The sequence below is a fragment of the Eumetopias jubatus genome, unplaced genomic scaffold, assembly GCF_037043125.1.
Source record: "Eumetopias jubatus isolate StellerSeaLion01/CBP00866 unplaced genomic scaffold, mEumJub1_p1.0 scaffold_9, whole genome shotgun sequence".
In the NCBI taxonomy this organism is placed as follows: domain Eukaryota; kingdom Metazoa; phylum Chordata; class Mammalia; order Carnivora; family Otariidae; genus Eumetopias; species Eumetopias jubatus.
In genome coordinates, this window is record NW_028274815.1 from 113,364,609 (window position 1) to 113,391,425 (window position 26,817).

General features: G+C 53.9%; 1 protein-coding gene and 1 pseudogene across 4 annotated transcripts; one reads left to right on the top strand and one right to left on the bottom strand.

Moving 5' to 3' along the window:
• Positions 1–2,531: 2,531 nt before the first annotated feature.
• RBCK1 (RANBP2-type and C3HC4-type zinc finger containing 1) lies at positions 2,532–19,660 on the bottom strand. Of its 4 annotated transcripts, none has more exons than XM_088026736.1 (13): positions 19,616–19,660; positions 18,906–18,995; positions 17,654–17,798; positions 12,511–12,604; positions 12,182–12,380; positions 10,873–10,994; positions 10,566–10,739; positions 9,230–9,390; positions 8,171–8,282; positions 5,465–5,644; positions 4,639–4,737; positions 4,213–4,356; positions 2,532–3,232 (listed from the first exon to the last, which is right to left on the bottom strand). In XM_088026736.1, the coding sequence occupies exons 2-13, from the start codon at positions 18,925–18,927 to the stop codon at positions 3,152–3,154; spliced, it is 1,533 nt and encodes a 510-aa protein (XP_087882862.1). In that variant the 5' UTR covers positions 18,928–18,995; positions 19,616–19,660; the 3' UTR covers positions 2,532–3,151. The 4 variants fall into 4 exon arrangements, with proteins under 4 accessions (XP_087882862.1, XP_087882861.1, XP_027974419.1 ...); XM_088026735.1 differs by lacking the exon at positions 19,616–19,660 and adding an exon at positions 19,499–19,609; XM_028118618.2 differs by lacking the exon at positions 18,906–18,995 and having other exon boundaries at positions 19,616–19,650.
• On the top strand, positions 19,125–26,817 carry LOC114220763 (cytochrome b-c1 complex subunit 8 pseudogene; annotated as a pseudogene).

The window sequence follows — 26,817 nt, forward strand, 5'->3', positions numbered from 1 at the left end:
CCCTGGAGAAGGGGGTTGGGACTCTCTCGGGGGCAATCTGGGGGGCCGGGGTGGCAGGACGGCCAGTGTCACTTCCGGGCGGTGTGGGCGTCTGCGAGTGCGAATCGGGCCTCCCACGCGGGCGGCGCGGGGAGCTGCGGCGGGGGGGGGGCGGGCAGCAAACGGCGCGCTGGCGTGAGCGCTTCACCTACGCGGCGGTGAACGTGGACGGGCCCTTCACGCTTCCAGCCAGCCCCGCGCCACGCCCCCCCGCCCGCGCGCGCCCTGGGCTCCTCCAGGGATTAAGTGGGGACTACAGGGAAGAACAAGCCGGAGGCTTTTGCCAAATGCAACCAAGAGGTGAGGGGGCCTGAGGCTCGGCCTGGCTTGATCTTCTTTCCCCTGCCCTGCGTCCCCTCGCCCCCTCACCCCTCATCCTTCTGCGGTGTCTCCCGCTGCCTTTCTCCCTGTCCTTACAAAGGCCCTCTCTTGCTGGTGGTCTCCCCGATTGACCGATGGTTGTTTGCCCAGCAGCTTTTGTGAGCGAGCAAGGCTGTGGGCTCGCCTCCAACTTGCTGCTTTTGAAGTGAGTGGCTTTCCTGCCAGACACCCCCCCCCCCCCCCCGACTCGAGAGGAAGACGTGTTCGCTTCGGCAGGGGAGGGGCAGCCCGCCCTCCAGGGCCGCGGCTGCTCCCATCGGAGGAGGCGCGGTCTTCCACTCGCCGTCCCTCGCCCCAGCAGAGAGACTGGCACCCAGGTCCGCCGGGACCTCCGGCTGCTGGCTCAGGTAGGTGGCTCCAGTCCAAAGGCCGTGGGGTTCAGTTTCGAGTCTGCCCCGGTGAGTTGGCAGTGGGCTCTCAGTGGTCTGGGCCCCCGGCAATGGGCTGACCCCTTGGGAGGGGGAGGCTCCTCCACTCAACCCACAGCAGGGAGCACTCAAGGCCCGGCTGTCTTGGATCCTTCCTGGTGCTGGACGCGGAGCCTGGGACAGCCCGCACCCCTGCACTGGTACTCCGGACCCTCTGCTTGGCTGCAGCAGACCCAACTTCTCTGCCAAGTGGCTGAGTGAGCCGAGCCGCACGGCAGCCCCCGGGCCTGTCCTGTCTCCACTGTTGATACAGCCATGGCTAAAGAAATACTCCATTAATACCTCTTAATGCTATCGGACAGAGAATGGTACAAGGCCCCGGGAAAGGCGACAGCGTGGGGCTTACTGGGGGTGAGGAGGACTGGGGTGAACCGAGAGCCACAGTCCCCACCCTGGCCCAGCCCTGCCCTGTGGAAATGAGGGCCCAGGGTTACAAGTGTTGTCTCTTTCAAGAGAAGCTGGGCATCTAGGTTTTAATGCAGTCTCTCTCAATGTAAAATCGTTGGCAACCAAATTTCTAAAATACTGGGGAGGGGGCGCCTCGGTGGCTCAGTCGTGAAGCCTCAGGTCATGATCCCGGGGTCCTGGGATCGAGGCCCACATCGGGCTCCCTGCTCCGCGGGAAGCCTGTTTCTCCCTCTCCCACTCCCCCTGCTTGTGTTCCCTCTCTCGCTGTGTCTGTCAAATAAATAAAATCTTTAAAAAAATAAAATACTGGGGAGACTGGTTACAGCCTGTACTGAGAGAACAGGTCTCTGCTTAACTGTTGCGCTCAGGCCCCTGAGGGCTGCGAGACACTGGCCCTGGTGCAGGGGTCGGGGGGGAGGGAGCTGGGGACAGAATACCTCCCGTCCCCACCGGGCCCCATCTCACTGTGCTGCAGCCCTGCTCTCCTCCCCGGCAGGGGCTCTGTCTGACCCTTTCTTCCTCCCAGGGCAGCGAGGCTGGCAGAGCACAAGACCCTCACTCATGTTCTCAGAGGACTCTCTGCTCCCAGTGCCTGGGGTCAACGCTTGAGCCTCCGGGGACAGGGGGGCAATGCCTGTCCAGGGACCAGAACGAGCCCTGCCCCAGCCCCCAGCCCCAGCCCAAACCACACGCCCCAACTTCTGGAGCCTGGAATCCAGGCAGGCCTTGAAGGGCAGAGACGCCCTCCGCCTGTCTTGACGGTGATCCACATGGAAGCTCAGACGACGTGTTCACCATCAAGTACCGGATCTCAACGGGGAAGGGGGCTTGGTCAGAGAAGGCAGCAAAACTTCCATCTCTTTTAGCTCTGACCAGCACAGACTGACACCAAAACTGTGCCATCTTGCCTGAGGTATTAAAATGGGGATGGCCAGCCCCGCCCCCCAACTGCAGCAGCTTCACGTGTTCCTGAAAGATCGCTGTCCTCCAAGCCCACAGGGCTGCAGCAAGGCTGGCCTGCCGTCCTTGCCCTCCCCCAGCAAGGACCCATCTGCAGACCCACTTCCTGCCTGACCCAAGAGCGTGCAGCCCCTCAAGTGGGCACAGGAGTGCCTCGACCGGGGCAAGGATCCCCGTGCAGGTCACACCCTCGCTCCACCACTGCCAGGGGTTACCGGACCCTGCCTCAGTGCCCACGGAGCTCGCCATCCTGCCCGTGTGCAGGGTCCCAGCCCGTGACGCTTTCACGCCCCCTTACGACATCACACGCATCCCTTCCTGGAAAGCCATTTTAATTAGCTTACACAGGCAGCAAAGAGGGAGACATGGAAGCTGAACCTGATGCGCTGTGCTTTAGACACCGCCAGGTCTCCCCCTGGCTCCGAACGGGCTTAGCAGCAGCTGTCTAACACGCCACAGGCCTCCGACAGCAAAGACAGAGGAGAGTCAGCCCCAGAGAGCCGATGGGGAAGCGGTGGGCTCTGGGTGCTCAGCGTTCAGCAGACGAGGGCGGTGGAAGGGGGAGAGCGTGGACTCACACGGGGCTCTCAGAGGCTCCATCCAGCAGGGCTGTGTTTAAGTCTGGGTCAGGTGGAGGGAAGAGCCGCAGAGAAGAGCTGAGAGGTCTGGCCGGCAAGCCCCAGAGGAAGGGCAAAGGCCCTGGGGCAGACGCAGCCATGGACAACACCGACCGCAAGCTTAGGCAGGGCCCCCTGCAACACCCCTTGCAAACAAAGCCATCCGCACAGCTCGGGGGCCTTGGTCTCTACAAGGCCTGTCTCAGCCATGCGCAAAGGCATCTCCCAGGGAAGAAATCAGAGCCAAAGCACCAGCCCTGTCCCACAGCAGCATGGGGATGTGGGGCTGGGTCAGCGTGGGGACCAGGCCATCCTCAGCTAGTGGCAGTTCTGACAGCTGGGGTGGCAAGGAATCCCATTCACCCGGCAACGGCAGCCCCCACTGGTGTCTCCTGGGCCCTGGAGGATGGGGAGGAGAGAAGGTCATGACAGTGAAGACAGTGCCCTCCCTCCATCACACCCTCAAAGCACTGCACGCCCCCACTCCGGGCCTTTGCTCAGGCCGGTCCTCCTGCTATGAACGGCCCCCCCGGCCTCAGCTACCTGATGGAGGCAGTCAGTAAGACCTTTCTGGGCTCCCACAGCGCCCCCAATTACATGGTCTCAGTCTACACTCCCCTGGACCCAGAGGAGACAAAGGATGTGACAGATCTTTGCATATCCTGGGTGGGCCCCGCACCCGGGCCCCAGAGACAGGGCGGCTCCCTCTGCCTCCGTCTGTCCTGGTGTCCACCTGGATGGAAGGACAAGCCCCCGTCTCCAGAAACAGACTCCTAGTAAAGACAGCTGCCTTCCGTGCAGCGCTCACCACAGACAGCCCGCGGAGCACCTCCCTTGCACGTTTTCAGCTGACTCAGGAGAAGGCGGGAGAGGCCCTGCCACCGTCTCTGCCAGTGTCCCCACGTTACAGATGAGCAGCCTAACCCCAAGGCCAGGGTGCGCGCACCACCGGCCCGCTCGCCTCGGACCCCAGACCGACTCCTCATCGCTGCCCTGGGCGGGGGCGGGGGGGAGGGGTCAGCCAGCTTTTTCCGTAAAGGGCCGGTTCCTTCAGGCTTCTGGGGCCATATGGTCCCGGCCTTTGTGGGCCAAATGCGGCCGCAGACAGGACACAACGGAGGTACTGGGCTGTGCTCCCAGAACACGCTACTTAGGGACAGGACACTTGGATTTCATATCATTTCACAGCTCACAAGACAGTCTTCTGTTCTTGGTACTTTGCAAACACTTAAAAAAATGTAAAAAACGTTCTTACTTTACCAGCTGGACAGATACAGGCAGTAGTCAGATCTGGCCCAGGGGCTGTCCCCCGTTCTCGGGCAAGGCCGCCAGGGCACCTCCCCTAGCACCCCCAAGCCTCTGCTCTCCAGAGGACTCACCCCGGGTCCCCAGCGCGGGCCCTTGGTGACCCAGCAGATTTCCGTGTGGCACACAGTGCAGCGGATCCAGTCACAGCCGTCCTTCTTCTGCACCACGATCCGGCACTGCGGGCAGTGCATGGCCTCGCCCTGCTGCAGCATCGACTGGGGCGGGGGGGGGGGGGGCGCTTCAGCTCCCGCCCCCTGCAGAGGGAAGCCGGCTCTCCCCTCTGGAGTCCGGGCTCACTCTCCTCCGCGGCTCCACCAGGCCTCGTGTCTGTGGACCTCTTCCTGCTGCTTGCCACCCGCCCACCTGTCCTAAGTAGCTCCCATTTCTGGATGGTGATGACACGAGAACGGGGTGAGAGCGCTCTCTGAGAAGCCCCCCACCCGCGGAGAGCTCCCAGCGCTGCAACCTCCAGGCCCTCAGCCCCGACCCTGCCTCACCCTGAGCATCTCTGTCGTCTGCCGGGCGGCCACGTCATTCTGAGCCCGCAGGGCCAGGTCGTCCTGGTACTCCTTGCAGTTCATCTGCTCGTGGATGGCCTGCAGTGGGGTGAGGGGCACGAGGTGAGAAGGTTCCTCGAGGGGTTAAGAGGCTGAGGGACGTGAGGGGGCACTTAATGCCTCCAGACGATGGCCCGGAGAGGGCCTCGCTTTATACACCAAGCACCCATTTTAGGGAAGAGAACACGGAGGCCAGGGAGGGGAGGCCAGGGTCGTCCCATATGATGATAATACCCACAGGTGCCAAGTCCGGAGGGCAGAGAAATCCCTACACCCCCTCTCCCCACGACTGCAGCCCCTCCGTGCCTGGCTAGACTGCCCTGATCACAGGCCCGATGCTCCGCAACCAAGCTTACTTAGGCTGTGACCAGGCTCAGACCTGTCTACTCGCCCAAGACCAGTCTCTTCGGTGGTCAAATGCTGAGATGATGAGGGGAGGGAGGGGCACGAGGTCAGGGTCCGGCAAGACTCCATCTGGGGCCAGCGTTGGGGTCGGTCTGTGACTGGGATCGGGATTCAGTTAGAGGCCAGGGTCAGGACTCAGTCCTGGGCTGAGGCTCAGTCTAGGTTGAGGTTCCATCAAGGGCCAGGGCTTGGTCCAAGGCTTAGGCTCAGTATGGGGCCCAGGTCAGGCCCCATCACGGACATGCAGCTATCTGTCCTGACAGGCCAGTGTCACAGCTCCTTTCCCAGGAGAACAAGCACTGAATTGCAGTGAGCTCCTGGCAGGACGAGGGGGATGGACAGCACGGGTCCCTGTCCCCACCTTACAGAGCAGGCAGTTGACGTGGAAGCACACCGGGCAGGTAAACTCGTTGACATCATCCTCAAAGAAGCACCATCCCTTGCAGTCCGGGGTCTTGCAGTGGTAGCTAAAGGCACTGCGGTTTTCCGCGATGGAGACACCCAGGTCCAGAAACCGCTGGTAATCCTCGGGGGGCAGCAGCTGCCAAAAGGCCACAACCCACAGCCCGGTTTGCTCGGGGTGCAGAATAGCCGATGAGGGCCCTCCCTGCCCCCAAATATCCTCCAGGAAGCCCCCAACCCATAAAGTCCAACCTAGCTCCGGCTCTTTACTTCGCACCACCCTCGGTGTTTAAAAACTCCATTCAAAAGTGGATTATAAGTTCTAGAGATGGATGGTGGTGATGGTTGCACAACAGTGTCAGTGTACTTAATACCACAGAACTGTACACTTAAAAATAGTAAAAATGAAAAAAAACAAGAAAAATGGTAAATTTTGTTATGTGTACATTTAAGGAAAAAAAATGAACAAAAATAATAAATGGCAATGCTGGGGAAGATGTGGTTAAGCTAGTATTCTGGTACATCACACTCTGGGAAAGCAACGTGGCAGCTGTGTTTCAACAAAATTTCTCCGACCCATTGGGCCTCACTCCACTTCCACTGAGTTTATCCTAAGCATAGAATATATAAGAAGAGACAGTATGCAAAACGTTCCTTGAAGCATTCATTACAAACTGAGAAACGGGAATTATTACAAGAAGAGGTGTAAGCAAAATAGATGCCGTAAGATTTATGATAATCCTTAGAAAAATTCTATGGCAAAAGAGCAAAAGTTGTTATATCCATGCTGGTAACAATGAAGAAAAAATCATGCCTACTTTCTATATCTGAATTGGGTGGTGGTTACAAGAGTTACATTTGCCAAAACTCACCCAACTGCATGCTTATAAGGGTGCATTTTATTGCATGCCAAGTTTCCTTTAGTAAACTTGATTTAAAAAGGAATAAAGTTATGTCTGCCCACAGACACCAAGGGAAACAGGAAAATGCAGTCAGGGATTCCCTGGGGTGGCAGGGTTGTGGGTGACTTTTCTCTTTGATTTCTGTTCCTGTTCTATGTGGTTTAGGCATGTGTTTTGTAAAGATAACCTCCACTGCATTACGCTGCTGATCCCTGCCCCTTTTTCCCTCTGCCACACCTGACCTTCTCTGAGTCTTGGGTCAACCCCCAAGGGCTCTGGGGAAGCATGGGCCCTGCAGCCCCTTGGCAGGAACTCCGGTCCCATCACAATGCCCTTGGCAGGGATGGACCTCAAGGAAAAACCTCTGGGTAATCACCATGGGTGCCAGGACATATGGAATGACTGACTCCATGTCTGGGAGCTTTCCAGGCCGCAGTGAGAAGGCCTTAGCAACCCCCTGAAGCCGCCCTTCCCTGATGCCCCACAGACAACAGATAAAAGGGGCTGTTCTTGGTGCAGGTGGAAGTTCCCCAAGCTCTACCCTTTCTGCCCCCCCCACCTTTTCAGCTGAGGTAGACCCCCTGGGCTCCAGGAAATACTAGGAGCAGTCAAGGAGGTTCGCAGAAGCAGGATCCTAAGGGAGAGGCAGGAGGAACAGAGGTCTTGGGGATGTGCCTGTGGGGTCTCCCATGTGGACCTCAGCCACCTTTGACCCTGCCTCGTGTTTTGGCCTGGGAATCCCAAGATGCCCATTTCTGAGAAGGCCCTTCCCAGCAGTTTAAAAACCATGAATGAAGCCCAACGGTCAATTTTCCAGGTGGGGATATGGAGACTCACAGAAGGCTGAGAACTTGGTAATAATATTAATAATAGTAACAGTGAATGCGCTCGCCGGGATGCCTACGGCACTGGAATGGACTGCTGGAGGAATGGCCCCATTTATTCATGTCTCCCTGATGCCACACCCTTGGGTGGTGCCCTCTGGCAGGGACTCTGGGCTTGAGCATGCTCAGTGGGAGGGCAGCAAGGGAGCGAAGAGGGGAGGTACTCTTGCACTGGAGCCCCCTGCTGGCTGCTCTTGTAACCTGAGGACCATCAGCTGGGGAGCTGGCCTGGCCCGCTTGACGCAGCGAGAGCGCAAAGTGGAAAGAGGCCCAGCCGCAACCCCTGCCACTGCAGGTGAGGCCATCATGAATCAGTCCAGGCCAGCTGACCCACTAGCTAAACCCACCTGAGGCCGGCCAGGCCCAGCAGGAGCTAGAAAAATCAGTTGCTACAAGAATCGTCTGGCTAAGCCCAACCCCAATGACTAACTTGCAGATTCATGAACGAAATGAACAGTGGTTGTCTGAAGACACTATGTCTGGAAAACCTGTTACGCAACAAAAACAAACTGATACGAGGGCTCACCCACCATGTGTCAAGCGCTACTCTAGAATCTTTACACACACCCTTCTCTTATATTCTTCACAGCCTTTGAAGAAACTATCTTCGACCCTAACTGAAATGAGAAAAGCAAGGCATCGGCTGAGTATCTGACTTGAGGTCACCAGGGCCAATGGGCCCAGGTTCCCCACACCTAACGCCTCTGCTGTCTTTCCTTCACAACGGTGGTTTCTTTACCAGCTACATCCCCCAAGTCCTGTCCTCCTCACTGCTTCGCCCCCAGCATCCCACGCAGAAGGCTCTGGATAGATGTGTGCTGTCTAAGATGCGCCGGCTCAGGGCGGCCCCCCCCCCCCCCCCAGGCTCCCAGGCCTTACCGCCCGGATTTCTCTCTCCAGCAGCTTGCCTGAGCACGAGTAGGTGTTGTCAATGAAGGGGCAGGAGACCTCGGCCTCCTGGCTGTTGCGGATGGTGCCCTGCAGACACTCCCTGGAGGGGGAGTGGGGTGAGGAGTGGAGGTTAGGGTCATCTGAACCCCATCTGACTCCTCACGTGGTGAGGCCTGACCCCAGGGAGGCTTTTCTTCAGTACCTCCCTTCCTATCCCTCCACCTCTGTCTACCCCGCCACCACCCCCACTGCTCTGGTCTAGGCCCCCATCACCCCTCGCCGGGAGGACTGTGGGCACAGCTTCACTGGGATCCCTGTGTCCACCTGTCCCCAGCAGCCTCCCACCCCGACCTGCCCAGAACAAACCTGCACCCCTCACTACGGCTCGCAAGAACCCCACGGACAGGTCCTCCCTAACACCTCTCTGTCCATCCCTCTGCTCTGGCCACACCGACCCCTGCTTGCCGCAGATGGGCCAGGCACACCCCTGCACCAGAGCTTCTGGTCTCTGTGCAAGTGCTACCTCCCGTGGGGCTTCCCTGACCCCCTCCTGAAGCAGAGCCCCTGGGTTTTCTTTCTTCGTAACTCACCGGTACTTAGATCTAACACAATTTACAAGTATACAAGTCATGATTTGATTACCAGCAGCCTCTCCACTGGAAGGTAAGCTCCAGGAAGCAGGAACAGCTTTTGTGTCCAACCCTGGATCCCTAGGCCTAGCCCAGTCCCTGGCACCCAGGGGCCATTCAACAAACACCTGCTGTGACGAAGGAGGACCCCGTTTCCAGAGCCCAGGGCTGGCAGCCTGCCCACCAGCCAGGCAGAGAGCGGGAACCAGTAGGCCTGAGCAGTGTGGCCGTGGGAGGCGGCAGGCCTCTCTGCACCCCACAAGCCTCCTTGGCAAAATGCGGAGACAGCGCCTACCTCGCAGGTTTTTGCGGCCATCCAATGAGATGTAAGCGCACGGGCCCCACCCACTCTCAGCCCTACGGTAACTGGCGGCTGCGAGAAACGCGGCCCTGCTGGGGGTGGGGGTGGGGGCCGCACCTGCAGAAGGCGTGCAGACACTCACGCAGCACCACGGCATCGCCGGGCGCCAGCACCAAGTAGCACACGGGGCACTCGGTGGGCTCGGTGTTCAGCACCAGGCTCCTCTGATCCAGCTGGACGTGCTGCAGGTAGTTCCCCTCCTGCTGCTGCTGCTTCCGCTGGGCACACGGGGTGGGGCCGCGGGGCGGGTCAGGGACTCAGGGGAGGGGCAGACCATGAAGGGGGCGGGACCAGGTCAGACCCCGGAGGCGGGGCAAAGCTGGGGGCGAGGCAGGATCCCTGGGTGGGGGTGGGGGTGGGGGTGGCCTGGCCGTGGGCAGGAGACGAAATGCTGGGAAGGGTGGGGCCAGCGCGGGGCCTGGAGGCGAGGGGGGAAGCCACGGGCGGGAGGCGGGCCAGGCTAGGGCAGGCTGGGGCAGGCCGGGGCTGCAACCAGGGGTCAAGCCACGCGAGGGAGTGATGCGGTAGGGAAAGGAAGGGGGTTAAGGTCTGAGGGGGTAGTCTAGGGTAACAGGGCTCACATCCCTGCCAAGAAGCAGGGTAGGGCTGGGCAGGGGGTGGGGTCGGAGCCGGTCAAGGTCACAGAGTGGGTCAGGGGTATGGAGGTGGTAATAAAGCTAGGGAGCAAGGCAAGATGGGAGAAGACAGGGTCTGGGCCAAGACTGTAGGTAAGACCACGAATGAGGTCATGGCTGGGGCGAGGCAAGGACAGCACTGGATCCAAGGGGAATGCAGGTGAGGGTTGGGGGGCATCCGATCAGAATGGGGAACACTCAGGATCTGGTATCTGTGTCATCAGGGCTTGTGTAAGGATCGGGGGCAGAGCTATGGGAGGGGCAGGACAGAGGGCGGGGTCAACCTCGCAGGGAGAGGTGAAAGGCTGGGTCCAGGCTCATAGGAAGTCAGGGGTGAATCACAACAGGGAGGGAGGGTGTCAGGAATAGTAGGGTCCAGGGTGAGGTGACGTCTGAGTGGAGCAGGAGCTAGGTCACAGGCGGATAAGGAGGTGGACAAAAGCATGGTCAGAGCTAGGGTACCGGAGTCACAGCCAGGGGAGTTGTCTGCACAGTGGGTGTGGAAGTCAAAGCTAGGGGCGGAGCCACAGCCCCAATGGGGGCGGGGCATGTGATCACAGCCAGGGAGCAGGGTCTCAGCACCTAAGACCTCCAGGAGAGGGCGAGTCACAGTCACGTGCAGAGTCAGCACCAGCGGTGGGCTCAGGAGGGGGCAAGGCGGCAACGCGGGAGGAGCGGCAATGCGGAGGTGCCTCCCTTCCAGTCCTACGCCTCCCCGCCCGGTCTGCGCGTGTTTGTCCCGGGACTTCCGCGCCCACCTGCTGGTACTGGCGCAGCGCCTCCTCCTCGCCCGCCAGGCGCGCTCTCTCCTCCTCGTCGGGCTGGTACGAGGCAGGGACCTGGTAGGCCTCAGGCCGCGCCCGACAGCACATCTCGCAGCCGGGCCTCGTGGGCTTGTTAATGAAGGTGCAGCCGGGGCACTGCCAGCCCACCTGGGAGCAGAGTCGGGGAGTGGGGGGTTGAGCACCGCGCGGGCAGTCGGGCGGAGGCGGGGCCCGGGAGCGCGGAGGTGGGGGCGGGGCCGGGGCGCGCGGTCACCAGCACGCGGAGGCAGGGGCGGCTTACCGGCGGGGGTTCGGGCGTGGCGTCGGGCTGGCCCCGCCCCGGCTCCTGGGGGACTCCGGGCTTCGTGGGGGCGGGCTCCAGAGGGCCCCGGGGCTGCAGCGTGAGGTCCTTGAAGCCCAGATCTAGGGAGGAGGGTTTAGGGGGTGGCAGATCCAGGCAGCCCACTTCGTGCACACTCTGAGCCAGCCAGGCGCCCTGCGGCCCCCCCACCCCCCCCCCGCACCGCTCCCTGCTCCCTGGGGGAGTCCAACTCGGTTCCTCAAGTGAGCCTAGACCTGGCTGAATGTGGGGCTCCTACAGGGTCAGGGTCCCTCCTCCACCCGTGAGTGCTCCTGTGAGCCCGTGGCTTAAAAAGGGGCTTAAAACCCCGGGCCTAAAAACCGGCCTCCTATGCTCCTGAAGTCATGCACCTAGAGGCACAATGACTTCTGAGATGCTCCTGACAAATACTGAATCTGCATCCATTCACGAGGGGATAGTGGACAGGAAAAAAACAAAAAACAAAACTGGCCAGACTCTTCAAATATCAGGAAAGTCAAAGGAAGACTGAGGACACCAAAGATTGAAACACCCTGAGAGACATGACGCCACTGCCAGGTGTCTGGCTACAAAGGACATTCGTGCAACAACTGGTAAAATCTGGGTAACATCTGTGGATTAGATAACAGTATTTCATCATTGTTAATTTCCTAAATTTGGTAGTTGCATGTGGTAATGTAAGAAAATGATCCCTTTTCCAAGAACATGAACACTTAAGTATTTAGACGAGAGGGACATCATGTCTGCAACTTCCCAACAGCTCAGAAAAAATTTAGACATATACAAATAATTATATAGAGAGAATGACAAAGCAAAGTAATTGTGGTGAAATGTTAATATTTTGGGGAATCCACATGAAAGGTACTTGGGAATTTGTTATACAGTTCTTTGTACAATGTTGCAACTTTTCTATAAGTCTGATATACTTTCAGATGATAAGCAAAAAATTTAGAATAAACGCTATTACTGTCATCATCATATCCAATGTACAGATTTAGAAACCGAGGAACAGAGACAGGAAGGGACGTGCCTGAGGTCGTACAGCTGATGAATGCCGGAGCCAGGAGTGAACTCAGCCCCACTCCTCCCCCAGACCAGCTGCTCTCAAAATGGCTCTGAAATGGCTGCCTCCGGGGTACCCTTTGTCCTCTCTTCCCCGCTATGCATAAGGTCCTCCCAGTGAGGGCTCCTGACCAAAAGCCTCGGGCTCTGCTCCCTCTCACCCTGCGATCTCAGGTGAGTCCCAAGGCGCTCAGAGGGAGAGCCTCACCTTCCAGCATCCGCAGCTGCCTCTCCCGCTGCAGCTCCTGAGGGTTGAGTGAGGTGTTGCAGGCTGACAGCAGATAGAGGTAGGCACTGTCCCCATTCCGCCGCACCCCATGGGAGTGCAGGGTCTCTTGGTCCCGGGCCAGCCGCTGCCCAATCACCCACTGCTGCAGGACAGGCGGAAAGCCGTAGTCCAGGAATACCTGGGGGGCGCAGGGTATGGAGAGCGGGAGAGTGAAAAGGAAGGATCAGTGTAAAGAGAGGTAGAAGCAAAATGGGAAGCATGTGCCTTGATATGTCCCTTTAGTGTGGCCCCACCCCCTGCCAACTCACCATGTCCTTGAGGGAAGCCACGGTCATGTCAGGACGCACGGTGAGCCAGATGCTGACTGTGTGCATCTGAGCATCCTCCACGCTCACCCACAGCCTGCGGAGAAGGTCACAGGTCCAACCCCGGCCGCCAGCTATTGGCACAGACGTGTATGCCCACTTGTGCACGCGTACGCATGTGTACAGACGCAAGTGCACACGCCCACGCCCCCCCTCACACACACACACACCCTGGGGTAGGGGCCTTTCCTGGATTCCCACAGCACTGGGCTTCCTTCTTGATCAGAACCCACCGCGTGAGCCCCTGCAATGGCTTGGCACTGCTCTGAGAATCAGATCCACGCTCACCGCGGCACACCAGGGCCTCTGCGATCGGCCCCTCCCGGCTCTGCAGCCTCCTCTCTCATTCTGTCCTTTGGTCCCTAGCCAAGCCACCAACAGCCAACCACTATATGCCAAGACAGGTCAAAGCACTTCATATGTTTTAGCTCATTTAATCCTCTCCATGAACCCATGAGGCAGATACTGCTGTCACCGCTGCTTTATGGATAAAAACCCGAGGCACAGCCAGGTCACACTGACTCTACTGAATAAGCACTGAATGACTGTGAGAGGCAGGATTCCAAGCCGGTGTCATTCCAGAGAAACACCAGCCTTCTCAAGGACCCTTCAACATTTCTGGAAGATCAAAAGCATGAAAAGGGAGGGCTAAGATAAAAAACAAGAACAAAGGGGCACCTGGGTGGCTCAGTCGGTTAAGCGACTGCCTTCGGCTCAGGTCATGATCCCGGAGTCCCGGGATCGAGTCCCGCATCGGGCTCCCTGCTCAGCGGGGAGTCTGCTTCTCCCTCTGACCCTCCCCCCTCTCGTGTGCTCTCTCTCTCTCTCTCTCTCATTCTCGCTCTCTCAAATAAATAAATAAATCTTAAAAAAAAAACAAGAACAAAAACAAAACAAAACTGATCCCAAAGGAAACAGAAAAATCCGAATACAGAACAAGAAGAGCAAGGAGCAATCAGTACGTGAGGACAAGCTCCCGGAAATGTAAAACGTGACTCCTGACTAACCTAACCTTCACCTCCAGCTCCAAGTTCACAAGAAAAACTGGAGAGCCTAAATGACAGGCTGAGACAGCAATTAAGAAATCCAGAATGTGGGAAAATTCTGGAAGTCCAAGACCCGGTTTCTTAAATTAATGGCATAAAAAGAGAAGGGGAATAAAAAGGACGATATTAAGAAATGTTACGCATAGATCTCCTTTGGCTCCTGACGGGAACAAACGTACTATAAAAATTGTTAATGAGATAATCAGGGAAATTTTAATATAAGCAGTATTAGAGGATTTTAAGGAATTATTGCTAATAATTCCTTAATTATTGTTAGGTGTGCTAATGAATCCGCGTTCATAAACAAGCCATGGGGAGGTAATGTATGGCACGGTGACTGTAGTTAACAATACTCTGTTGTATGTCTAAATATTGCTCAGAATAAGTCTTAAAAGCTTTTTTTTTTTTAAAGATTTTATTTATTTATTTGACAGAGAGAGACACAGCTAGAGAGGGAACACAAGCAGGGGGAGTGGGAGAGGGAGAAGCAGGCTTCCCGCCGAGCAGGGAGCCCGATGCGGGCCTCGATCCCAGGACCCTGGATCACGACCCGAGCCGAAGGCAGCCGCTTAACGACTGAGCCACCCAGGCGCCCCTTAAAAGCTCTTATCACAAGAAAAAATAGGGGTGCCTGGCTGGCTCAGTCAGTAGAGCATGTGACTCCTTTTTTTTTAAGATTTTATTTATTTATTTATTTGACAGAGAGAGAGAGAGAGAGAGAGAGAGCACAGCAGGGGGAGCGGCAGGGAGAGGGAGAAGCAGGCTCCCCGCCGAGCAGGGAGCCCACCTGGGATCATGACCTGAGCCAAAGGCAGACGGAGCCACCCAGGCACCCCTAGAACATGGACTCTTGATCTCGGGGTGGTGAGTTGAAGTCCCATGTTGGGCGCAGAGATTACTTAAAAATAATAATAATCTGTAAGTATGTGAGGCAATGGACGTTAACTTATTGTGGTCATCACTGCACAATACACACACGTACCAAATCATATGGCATCCATCTAAAATGAATCTGAGCCTCCACTTCCAACGTGTGGACGGGAAGAGGGGAGCTCCTCACACAGCCCCCAGCGATTCTCGAGCACCAGTAGGGCGTCCTATACTGCAACTCAATTCTGATCCTATCGACCCAGAGACAGCAGCTGCGTCCACAGGTTGAGGGCTCAGCCCGATGAGACTGCCCCTCCCCCATGCCAATCACAAGCCCTGGTTGTCACCTGTGCTGTCCCACCAGCTATAGAGTTGGGGGTTCCAACAGTCCACTCCTCAGGTTCAATTAATTTGCTAGAGCAGTTCCTAGAACTCGAACATTTTACTTACTAGATCACTGGTTTATTATAAAAGGATATAATTCAGGAACAGCCAGATGGAAGAGACACATAGGGCAAGGTAAATGGGAAGGGGTGAGGAGCTTCCGTACCCTCTTGGACTGTACCGTTCTCCCCAAATCTCCATGTGTTCACCAACCCAGGAGCTCTCTGAACCCTGTCCTTTTCAGTTTTTATGAAGATTTCATTACATACGCATGACTGATTAAACCGCTGCCACTGGGGACTGATGCAACCTCAGCCCCTGTCCCCTCCCAGGAGGTCAGGGGGATGGGACTGGAAGTTCCAACCCGCTAATCATGGGGGTTGGTTGCTCTGGTGACTAGCCCCTATTCTTAGGTGATCTGGGGACATTCCAAAAGTCACCTCATTCACATAACAAAAGGCACCTCTACCATTCTCATCACTTACAAAGTTCTGGGGAGGTCTGTGCCAGGAAAGGACAAAGACCAAATATGTATTCCTTATTATAAATCACAATATCACATCCCCTTAAACTAATACAATGTTATATGTCAGTGATATCTCAGTAAAACTGGAAAAAAAAAAGTCCATGTGAAAGGTGGACACAAATGTTCCCAGCAGCAGCATTACTCAATATTAGCTGAAAAGTGGAAAAAACCCAAATGTCCATCAAATGATTAATAGAGAAAATATGGTATATCCATACAGTGGATTATTATTCAGCAACAAAAAGAAATAAAGTTCTGGGGCACCTGGGTGGTTTAGTCGGTAAGCATCCAACTCTTGATCTCAGGGTCGTGAGTTCAAGCCCTGCACTGGGCTCCACGTTTAGGGGAGCCTACTTAAAAAAATAATAATAAATAAACAAAAATAAAAGGAATAAAGTTCTGATACATGCTACAACACGGATGAATTAAGAAAACATTATGCTAAGTGAAAGAAGCCAGACACAAAAGGCCACATGTCGTATGATTCCATTTATATGAAATATCTAGACTAGGCACACCCCTGGAGATAAGCAGATTAGTGGCTGCCTAAGGCTGGGGTTGCGGAAAGGCAGGGAGATGAGGAGTGACTACTAATAAGCACAGACTGGGGTTCTGCAGGGGGTGATAAAAACGGTCTATAAGTGGGGCACCTGGGTGGCTCAGTCGGTTAAGCGTCTGCCTTCAGTTCAGGTCATGATCCCAGGGTCCTGGGATCAAGCCCCTCATGAGGCTCTCTGCTCAGCATGAAGTCTGCTTCTCCCTCTCCCTCTGCCACTCCCCCTGCTCCTGCTCTCACTCTCAAATAAATAATAAAATCTTAAAAAAAAAAAGTTCTATAATTGATTGTGGTGATGGTTGCACAACTCTGAATATACTAAAAGCCTTGAACTATACACTTTAAATTGTTGGATTGTATGGTATGTCAACTATATCTCAATGAAACCATTAAAAAATCAAATGGGATCCACCAGGATCATTGAAAATCACAACTATGAAACTACTGTCTTACTATGTATGCAGCAGCAAAAAAGCAGCAGGAGAAAGATAAACCCTGCCGTTTGTTGAGTGACTGATAGGTGCGAGGCACAGTGCTAAGCATTACAACATCAAGCTTAAGTCTCCTGGAGAAAGACTAACCGTATCCATCCTCCCTTGCTTCTCTTGCTAACAGAACCCCTGAATTCTAGTTGGATACCTGGTCACATTTCACAGCCTCCCTTCAAGCTGAGTGTGGCTGTGGGAATAAGTTCTGGTCTGCAGGAACTCAGTAGAAAAAGTGCGACTTTCTGAGCCATGTGCTCTTAAGTGTAGGAGGGGGTGTCCTTCTTCCCTTCTGTAGAGGCCGCTTTGGGACAACAAGCTGGAGCAATGGAAACTTGATCAAGGCAAAAGGGCCCACAGCAACCACCAAAGCTGAACACAAATAGGCTCATTAAGCGACCCACCTCAAAATCCGCATAGCCCTAGCTGACAATGGGTTACTTACACCAGACACAATTACCAATAAAGGGAAAATTCCATCAGTTCTCAGTCCCCTACTTCCCCACTTTGCCCTGTAACTACCGCCCCCTACCCAGCCTCACTGCAGATAGTCTGTTCTGCTGTCCCACCCACCGCTCCCCTGCAGTGTATTCAATAAACTTCTGTCTCCTTTATTTGGCCTAGGGTGCATTCTTTCACCTCCCGGGGCCGCCAGCTCCCACCCGACTGGGTGGCCTCACTTTTGGGTCCCCCCCCAACCCAGATCTGATCAGGAGAGAAACCACACCTTTCTCCTTCCTGCTGACAAGAATGCTGATGTGATGGCTGGAGCTGGAACAGCTATTTTGGACCATGAAGCAAACCTCAGAATGGAGTCCATGAATGACAGAAAAACAGGACAGAAGCATGAGTCTCTGAGGACTACAGGAAGCACAGCCTCCATCCACACCTAGACTGCCTGCCGTCAAACTTATTTATGCCAGTTATTGGGTTTTTTCTGTTACATGAGGACTAACACTCTAATACCCCTTCTAACCACCCTATGAGATAACTTACTATTATTGTCCCATTTTAAAAATTTAAAAAACCCTGAAACTCCGAGAGGTGAAGTGACTTGCCATAGATCTCACAGTTGATTAGTGACAGAGCTTGGGTTTGAACCTAGGTCTCCTGACACCAGAACCTGCCGCTAAACATAACTGTTCTATAGGCAAGAATACATTGTGGTCTGCTGCGGTTCAGGAAACCCTAAGTCTTTGGCCACCCACGCACTCCTTACCTGATGTCCTGTGTTGGGGAGACCTCGGGCTTTAGTCGCACACTCAGGGGCACCCGTTGCTCTGCCAGCCAGATGGCACACTGCACTGCCACCTTTTCATCCCCGCCTGCCACTGCCCGGCTGAGTCTCAGGGCCATCTCCTCGGCTGAAATCCAGCACAGTGGAAGCAGGTTAGCACAGGGTTTATCTTTCAGGAGCTGGGGGTGAGGGAGGTGGTGACCCCTTGTACATGATGCTTCCTCTGTCTTCCTGGTGAACTCCTACATATCCTTCAGTACCCAGCTTAAAAGTCCCTTTCTCTGAGAGGCCTTCTCTAAAACTCCCCATTCCCCCTCTCTGTTCATTTGGTTCGATTTTTCCTCCATACTCCCAGGTCCCCATACTTCCATTCACTTATGTGACAAGCATCTATTGAGCTCCTGCTGTGTACCAACCACTGTCAAAGAAACTGGCATTCAGCAGTGAATAAGATAAACAGGGTCTCTCTCCTCATGGATCTCCCAGCCAAGTAAGGAGACAAGACAACAGAAAAAAATTCAGATTGTGATCCATGCTGGCAAGGAAATAAACAGGGTAAGATCAGGGAAGGCCTCTAGGAGGAGGTGACGCTGAAGCTGAGACCAGAAGGAGAAGCTACATATGTCCAGACCCAGTTAGGGAAGAGTATACCAGGTGGAGAGAAAGGTAAGGGCAAAGGCCTTGAGCAAGAAATGGTTAGATGAGAACAGAGAGAAGCCAGTGGAGCTCCATCGGAATGAACAAGGGGGTGAATGGGGTAAGACTATGAGGTCAATAAAGCCCAAAGGGCCTTGTGGGCTAACCAAGGGCTCTGGCCTCTGTTTTAAGAACATAGAGGAGCACCTGGTGGGGGGATTTAAGCAGGGTGATGACATGACTTGACATGTTCTACAGTGCTGGGTGGAGGAAGCAAGAGGGGAGGCAAGGGCCCCTGATATTCAGGTCCATTGAGATCTGTCTCCCCCACCAGCCTGCGAGGTATCCTGTGCCCTCTGGGAGCTCCCTACCCCATCGCAGCAGAGTTGGGTCACGGTGGCCTCAGGGGCATCCCATAATTGAATGAAAAGCCTCTGGCAGCAACCGGGCCCCAAAGAAGGAAACTGAGGGGCAGGTGGGTAGAGGAAGGACACTGTTAAAGCTCCCTCTCCCGGGTCCTTCTGGGGAGGGGAGGCCGGGTCCTGCCGGGGCCCACCTCCTAACAGAAGTTTCCCAGCCGCCTCAAGGGGGTGCCCACCTTTCTTGGTCTTCTCGTCCATCTGGCTTGGTTGCGCCCATCCCCCCGGGCGGGGGCAGCAGCTCCGGAGAAATGCTATCCCTGGGTCACCTGGCAGAGGGCGGACGACCACAAGCCAACTCAGCCCCCGCCGGTGGCCTTCCACGCGGCCCGAGCCCTCTTTGTGCCTTGGTGTCCCCAGCGGCAATTGGGTAACATCCCAAGCACCGGGGACCGGGTATGGGAAGCGGCCGGGACCCTGCGTGGGAGGTGAAAGGGCAGGCGGCACAGAGCCAAGCCCACAATGCGCGACAGAGGAAACGAGACAGGCCTGGTGCGGGGATGAGAGTGACGCCGCACAGCCGGGCGCTGTTTAGCCCCCGGGGAGGGGCCCCACTTTTCGCTGCTGGGAGCGCCCCTGGCGCCCAGGATTACAGCCACACTCCCTCCCCTCCGGGGTGGCCCCAGACAGTGGGGACGGGAGGAGAGCAAGCTACAGCGGAAGGGAAAGTGAAAGTGGAGGCCCCGGAAGTGGGGCAGCAGATTGTCGGGACATCCGGACACCCTCCGCCCCCACACACCGCCCGGCCCACCCAGGGGCGGCTGCCACCTACGCAGTCCCCGGCGATCCTCGCCCTGCTCCGGATCACGGCTCAATGACCGGGTGCTCAATGACCTTGACCGGAGTGACCCCTGTTGGGCCGACCCCAGACTCCCGGACCCTCACTCACCCGCCCTGCCGCGCCCGCCGCGCCGCGGGAAGGGGCGGGGGCGGGGCCCGGATGGGAGGGGCGGGGCCGGACGGGGGCGGGGCCATGACTGCCGGGGGCGGTGATTGGGCGGTATTGGGGTGGGGCACAGCGCGGAGCCACCCCGCCTCAGCCTCCGCGGACCCACTCGCACCCCTGAGGGTCAGCCACATCCCCGGCTCTGTTTGCTGAAGACCAGCGGAAGCTCTGGCCTCACCTGACGGCTTCTCCTTTCGGCCCCAGCAGTCCATTTTCCACCTGCTGCCAGAGGGTCCCTAGAATGTCAATCAAATCACTCCTCAACACACTCGCAGTAGTTCCCAACACTCTCATGGCAAAGTAAAAGCCGAGGTCCTCCCCACGGCCTGCAAACTGCCTCCCCTCCTTTTCTACTGTTAAACCTAAAATATAAAACAGCCAGTTATTTTCCCAGCAAAATGGGTTTATTCAGGAATAGCCAAGAATTGCAATTTGGGACATTCAAGCTATGAAAAACCATGGGCAAGTCTAACAAACAAAGCAAAGGAACATTATTTTACTGAGAAGGAGGAAACTGGGAGGGGTGCTTTGAGCCAAAATCCACTGGAGAAAAGCAAGAGTTCAGGGTGATGACAGGTTCTCATTGGCGGAGTTACAGAGGTAGTGGATTTCTTGTAGGGGATGCAATTCACATCTTTCCCCGTCGGGGCCTGTAGTTGATACTTTCCTGCTGAGGACTCTTTGTTGGGGTGTGTAATTGACAATTCCTCCTGTAAGGGACCTCCAGGGGTACCTGTCAGAGCTCCCCTTCTTGGCCTCCCCACTCCATTTTAGTGAGATCTCCCTTGATTACTTGGCTCACTCCACTCAAGCCCATTGGCCTCCTAAGTCCTGCAACAAGGCAGATGCACTCCACCTCAGGGCCTTTGCATATGCCATAACCGAAATACCCTTATGGCTTGCTCTCTCCGTTTAGTTTGGTCTTTACCCAAGAGTCTTCCCCATCCACTCTATCTGAAATTTCACACACCCACATACATCCGGCATTTCATATCCTCCTTCCTGGCTTCATTTTTTTTTTCCTACAGCATCTATTACTATCTAATGGCATATTTTACTTATTTATCTTGGGGTTTGTTTTTTTTTTTTGTGTGTGTCTGTTTCCCTCTTCTAGAGGCCAGGACTCTTGTCTATTTTGCTCACTGCTGTGTTCCTGGTATCTAGAACAGTTCCTAACGTAATAGGTCCTCAAGGATTATATCTTAAACAAATGAAGGAATCTCTGACTTTTCATCTAGGGTCACTTACCTTTTGCCTGAAATGCATCCCTTAACACAGAGGTTCTCAACCTGGACTGTACATTTGAATCATCTGTAGAGCTTTTAAAAATCCTGATGCCCACGCCACATCTCAGATCAACTGATTCATAATCCCAGGCTGGGCCCAGGCATCAGGAATTTACAACGCTCTCTGCTATTTATAATACAAAGTCAGGTTTGAGAGCCGCTGTTTTAAAACTCCTTGTTAGGAAGATACTCCTGGTGACAAATTTTCTTGGTCTTTGAAGTCTTAGTTAGAGTTCAGTCTTGATAGACATTTTCACTGGGAGAATCCAGCTGGCATTTCACCTTGAAAATAGCACTCCTGGGGTGCCTGGGTGGCTCAGTCGTTAGGCGTCTGCCTTCGGCTCAGGTCATGGTCCCAGGGTCCTGGGATTGAGCCCCACGTCGGGCTCCCTGCTCGGCGGGAAGCCTGCTTCTCCCTCTCCCACTCCCCCTGCTTGTGTTCCCTCTCTCGCTGTGTCTCTCTCTGTCAAATAAATAAATAAAATCTTAAAAAGAAAAAAGAAAGAAAGAAAATAGCACTCCTTCGTCTTCCAGCTTCTATGGCTGCTACCGAAACATCACCACCTGTCAGTCTAACTGCTGTTCTTTCTTTCAACAGCCTTATTGACATATAATTGATATACTGTAAGAGCCATCTATTTAAAGTGTACGGTTTAATGGTTTTTAGTACATTTGCAGACTTATATATACAACCGTCACCACAATCTAATTTTAGAACATTTTTATCACCCCTAGAGAAGCCCTGTACCCATTAGCAGACACCCCCCACCTGGTATCCTCCAACCGCGCGGCATTAATCTACTTTTGGTCTCTATAGATTTTCCTATTCTTATATTAATTAAATCCTACAATATGTGTTCCTTAGTGACTGGCTTCTTTCGTTTAGCATCATGTTTTTGAGGTTCATCCATGTTGTACTGCCATCCTTTAGAGAGTAATCTCGCTGGTTTTTTCCTCTGAGTGCTTTTAAGATTTTTTCTTTGTCTTTTTGCATTTTCACTATGATGTGTCTATGTGTGAAAATTTAGAGTCTCTCTCTCTCTTTTTTTGACATAATCTCTACGCCTAACATGGAGCTCAAACTCATGACCCTGAGATCAAGAGTCACAGGCTCTAGAGACTGAGCCAGCCAGGGGCCCCTATAGAGTCTCTTGAATCTGTGGTTGATGTTGGATTTCTATCTCACTATTCCCTCTTTCGCCACATCTAATCTGTGGTTTAACCCAGATTTTGAATTATTTTTTTTGAAGATTTTTTTTTTTTATTTGAGAGAGAGAGAAAGAACATGAGCAGAGAGGGGGCAGAGGGAGAGGGAGAAGCAGACTCCCTGCTGAGCAGGAGCCCGATGCGGGTCTCCATCCCAGGACCCCCAGACCACGACCCAAGCTGAAGGCAGACACTTAATCGACTGAGCCACCCAGGCGCCCCCACACCCCCCCCACCAAGACTTTGAATTTTTTATTTTGGTTATTGTATTTTTTATTTTAGAAGTTCTGTTAGGTTTTCAGATCTGTTGTCACTTGATAAAGTTTCTATACTTTGGCCATGGTTTCTAGCTTGTTATTTATTTCAGGGCAGTACACATTTTTCTTTTATAATCTGTGTCTGATAATATTGCCATCTGAACTCTGAGTATCTGTTTCTGCTGGTTTTCACTGGTTTTCACTTCTGTTGCCTTGTTTTCCCCTGGTGACCCTGCCGGTTTATGATGATCGTGGTTCCTTCAGCCCTGAGGTTACCTGCACAAATTTGGACTGAGGGCAGATATTTTCTTTCAGCGGTCCTGGTCCTCGCCTCGGCCCTTCAAGGGCAGAGCCAGCATTCACTTGGGACATCCTTCATCCTAGCGGGTAGACTCTTTTTTTTTTTCCTTTAAATTTTTTATTGTTATGTTAATCACCATACATTACATCATTACTTTTTGATGTAGTGTTCCATGATTCATTGTTTGTGCATAACACCCAGTGCTCCACGCAGAACGTGCCCTCTTTAATACCCATCACCAGGCTAACCCATCCCCCCACCCCCCTCCCCTCTAGAACACTCAGTTTGTGCACGTACCCCTTCAGATCCCTACATTTGTATCTTTGGGGTAAATACCCAGTAGTGCAATTGCTGGATCGTAGGGTAGCTCTATTTTCAACTGTTTGAGGAACCTCCGTACAGTTTTCCAGAGTGGCTGTGCCAGCTTGCATTCCCACCAACAGTGTAGGAGGGTTCCCCTTTCTCCACATCCCTGCCAACATCTGTCGTTTCCTGACCAGCGGGTAGACTCTTTAGTCGTTCAAACCTGGGCTCAGTCCCACCGTTTGCTATCTGTGTGCCCTGAACAAGATTACCGCTCTCTGGGCCTCAGCTTCCCCCTCCGTGCAGTGGTAATCACGATGGCTCCTCCCTCATAGGGCTGTTTTGAGGATTTGTGTCAGTTATGGCTTGTTGATATCTAATGAGTTACCCCAAAATTCAGTGGCTTAGAACAACAATAAACATGTAGATCTCACACAGTTTCTGGGGGTTAGGAACTCAGGAGCAGCTTCTTAGGTGGTTTTGGCTCAAAGTCTCTCAGAGGTTGTAGTGAAGATGTTGGTTGAGGCTTCAGTCATCCGAAGGCTTGACTGGGGTGGAGGGTCAGCTTTCAAGGAAGCTGCTCATGGGGCACCTGGGTGGCTCAGTTGGTTAAGTGACTGCCTTCGGCTCAGGTCATGATCCTGGAGTCCTGGGATCGAGTTCCACATCAGGCTTCCTGCTCGGCAGGGAGTCTGCTTCTCCCTCTGACCCTCCCCCCTCTCTTGTGCTCTCTCTCTTTCTCATTCTCTCTCTTTCAAATAAATAAATAAAATCTTTAAAAAAAAAAAAGCTGCTCACACACCTGGTTAGTGCTGGTTTGCAGGATGTCTAAGTTTCTTGCCACATGTGCCTCTCCATCAGTCTACTTGAGTGTCCTTGAAACATGGCAGCTGGCTTTCCCTAGAGCAGATGATTCAGGAGAGCAAGGCAGGAGCCATGATATATTGTATGGCTGAGCCTTACTCCTTCAGACGGACAGTGATTCCCACGACTGGGGAGGGCGAGGTGACCCCTGTGTGGGAGTGAGTCACCGCCGCAACCCTGGGCCACGAGTTTGGGAATCTAACACGGATGCAACATGGTACCACATACAGCTTTGTGGCCTTCAAGCGTCGCACCTTCCTGCAAACTTGGGCAGGGGCATCCCCAGTGTGCAGCGCCACACTCGGGCACACATCCTTGGCACTGTGCCACCACGTTTTGTAGTGTTTTATCTTGTCTACACGTGGGGGACCCAGGAGTTTGAGAAATCCAAGGGCAAGAATCCAGCTGCTTATGAAAATGACAAATGGGCTACGCATCTGGGTGAGGGTTCCGTGGGTCTGAAAGATCCTTCTCTGACAGAAGAGTCTACATTGCTGTGTTGTGTTGAAGACATAATACACTTCTTATGGACTGAAAAAAAAGTCATATTTTTTCATTTTCACAATATCCTATTTGTTACACGTGTCACCCCAGCTCAGGGGAGGAGGGAACTACACAGGGGCCTGAATACCACGTGTCAAGATCATAGCGGGCTGTGTTAGAGGCTGGCCATCACATGTCAAATGAGAGAGCGCATACAAAGTGCTTAGAACCATGCCTGGCACGTGATGTATCCTCAGTAAACATTAATCATCCCTAACAAGTGTCCTGCTTTGTTCTAGCCATGTAGAGTCTGCATAGCCACTGCTTTCAGTTAGTCATTCAATAAACATTTAACTGAGCAGCTCTGTGTGCCAGGCACTGTTCTAGGAGTGGGGGAGACCATTATGAACAAAACATAGCCCCTGGCCTTCTGTACCTCCCACAAACAACAGAGACAGAATGTCCTGCCAGGTGGTGGTGCTAAGTGCTGTGAAGAAAAACAAAGCCAGTTAAGGAGAGAGGTAAAGCCAGTAAAACAGTCATAGTGGCTCAGATTTGAGCCCTGAGAGAGCCCTCTCAGACCTCTGAGTCCCTCCTGGCATCCCAAGCAGGTGGAACTTATATACCCATTTTATACCTGGGCTGGGGTCTAACAAGCTCAGAGAAGAGCTGAAATGAGCTTGAGTTCCCCAAGGAGTCAGGATTTCTCCAAATACAGAGGTTCTCCAAATGGATGCTCAGTAGCATCACCCAGGGGGCTTGTTAAGATGCACAACCCCACGCAGTCTGACTCACAGGTCAAGAGAGGTCAGGGATCAGCCTTGTAAACAAGCATCCCAGAAGACTGACCAACCACATCTAGACTCTGTTCTTCAGGCTGCAGAGGTGCAGGGCAGGGCTGGCCCAGTCTTACAGAGTCTCCAGGTCCAGCCTCAAAGGCGGGGTGGGGCTTAGTCACACAGAGGGGAGTGGAACAGGCTGGGGCCCAGAGACACCAAGCAATTTGCCCAGGGACACACAGCCTGAAGGGTCAGTTTTGGGTACACAGTGGTCAACTTATTTGATCAAGTATATCCCGTGCTGTCTATTAAAATAAATAAGTAAATAAAAAGCCATAAATTATTTTCAGCTCCTCCCATCAAGACGGAGAATCATTTTTCCCACCTCCTGAATCTGACTGTGTGACATGCTTTGGCCAATGGGACATTTGCTGATGTGACACCGGCATAGTGTGCACATTGGCGTCTGTCCTCTATTATTGCTTTTTTGAAACCCAAGACCACCATATGAGGGGGCCCGGGCTAAGCCTGTTGGAGGCTGAGACCTCGTAGAACAGAAGTGAGCTACCCAGCCCAATCTCCTTAAAGCCTGCTGCTGACAGACTGACGGATGACACACAGCCAGGCATGAGCCTGCCTGCCCTTCTAGCGGGCCCAAACTGCTGGCCCCGAGAAGCAGGGACCGCTAAGTTTTGGTGTTTGTAATGCAGCAAAGCCTAGTTACTGGGGGAGAGAAATTTTCTCCCCTCCTTTGGGGCAAATTATATTTAATCATGGTCATTAACCCTAACTGCCCAACAGACAAACTCCGAATCACAAAGACCTCACCCAGGTAACTTCATGTCTTGCTCACTAAAAGCCAGTGTGGATCTGGTGGTCCTCCTCCATCTCGTAGCTAAGCGAACCGTGGCCTCACGGTGGCTGTGTTAGGAATGAGAGGGCGGAGGTCCACCAGCTCTCAATGGCCTCAGCCCAGAAGGGATCTCCCACAGAGGGCACTTCTACACACACACACCATTGGTCAGAATTAATCACGTGAGTATAAGGGGGGGCAGGCAGGTAGGGGAGCACCTGGAATATTTGGTGACGCCCACCTTAGCCACAAAGAACTTACTTAACACAGAGGTAATTAGTTTCTTTCTCTCTTTCTTTCAGATTTTATTTATTTGAGAGAAAGAGAGAGAGCATGAGTGGGGGGACAGAGAGAGAGGGAGAAGCAGGCCCCCTGCCGAGCAGGGAGCCTGACAACGTGGGGCTGGATCCCAGGACCCTGAGATCATGACATGAGCAGAAAGCAGCCCCTTAACCAATTAAGCCACTCAGGCGCCCTGGTAATTAGCTTCTTTTTTTTTTTTTAAGATTTTATTTATTATTTGAGAGAACGAGAATGAGAGAGAGAGAGAGCGCACATGAGAGGAAGAAAGGTCAGAGAGAGAAGCAGACTCCCTGCTGAGCAGGGAGCCCGATGTGGGACTCGATCCCGGGACTCCAGGATCATGACCCGAGCCGAAGGCAGTCGCTTAACCAACTGAGCCACCCAGGCGCCCCTGGTAATTAGCTTCTTAATTTGTGTGGTTACCTGTTTAACATCTGGCTTCTCTATTAGACTGAGTCCCTGAGCGGAGGGACCACGTTTGTGTCCATCTGGCACCATGCCTGGCTGTAG

Bases quoted from the DNA above. Each gene is read 5' to 3' on its own strand.
- RBCK1 (XM_088026736.1), bottom strand. From the start codon at position 18,927: ATGGACGAGAAGACCAAGAAAG. The intron at 5,645-8,170 runs GTAAGGCCTGGG...GCCTTTTGGCAG, and splicing joins TGGAGAGAGAAATCCGGGCG to CTGCTGCCCCCCGAGGATTA. The intron at 4,357-4,638 runs GTGAGGCAGGGT...CCCCCGCCCCAG, and splicing joins AGACGACAGAGATGCTCAGG to TCGATGCTGCAGCAGGGCGA.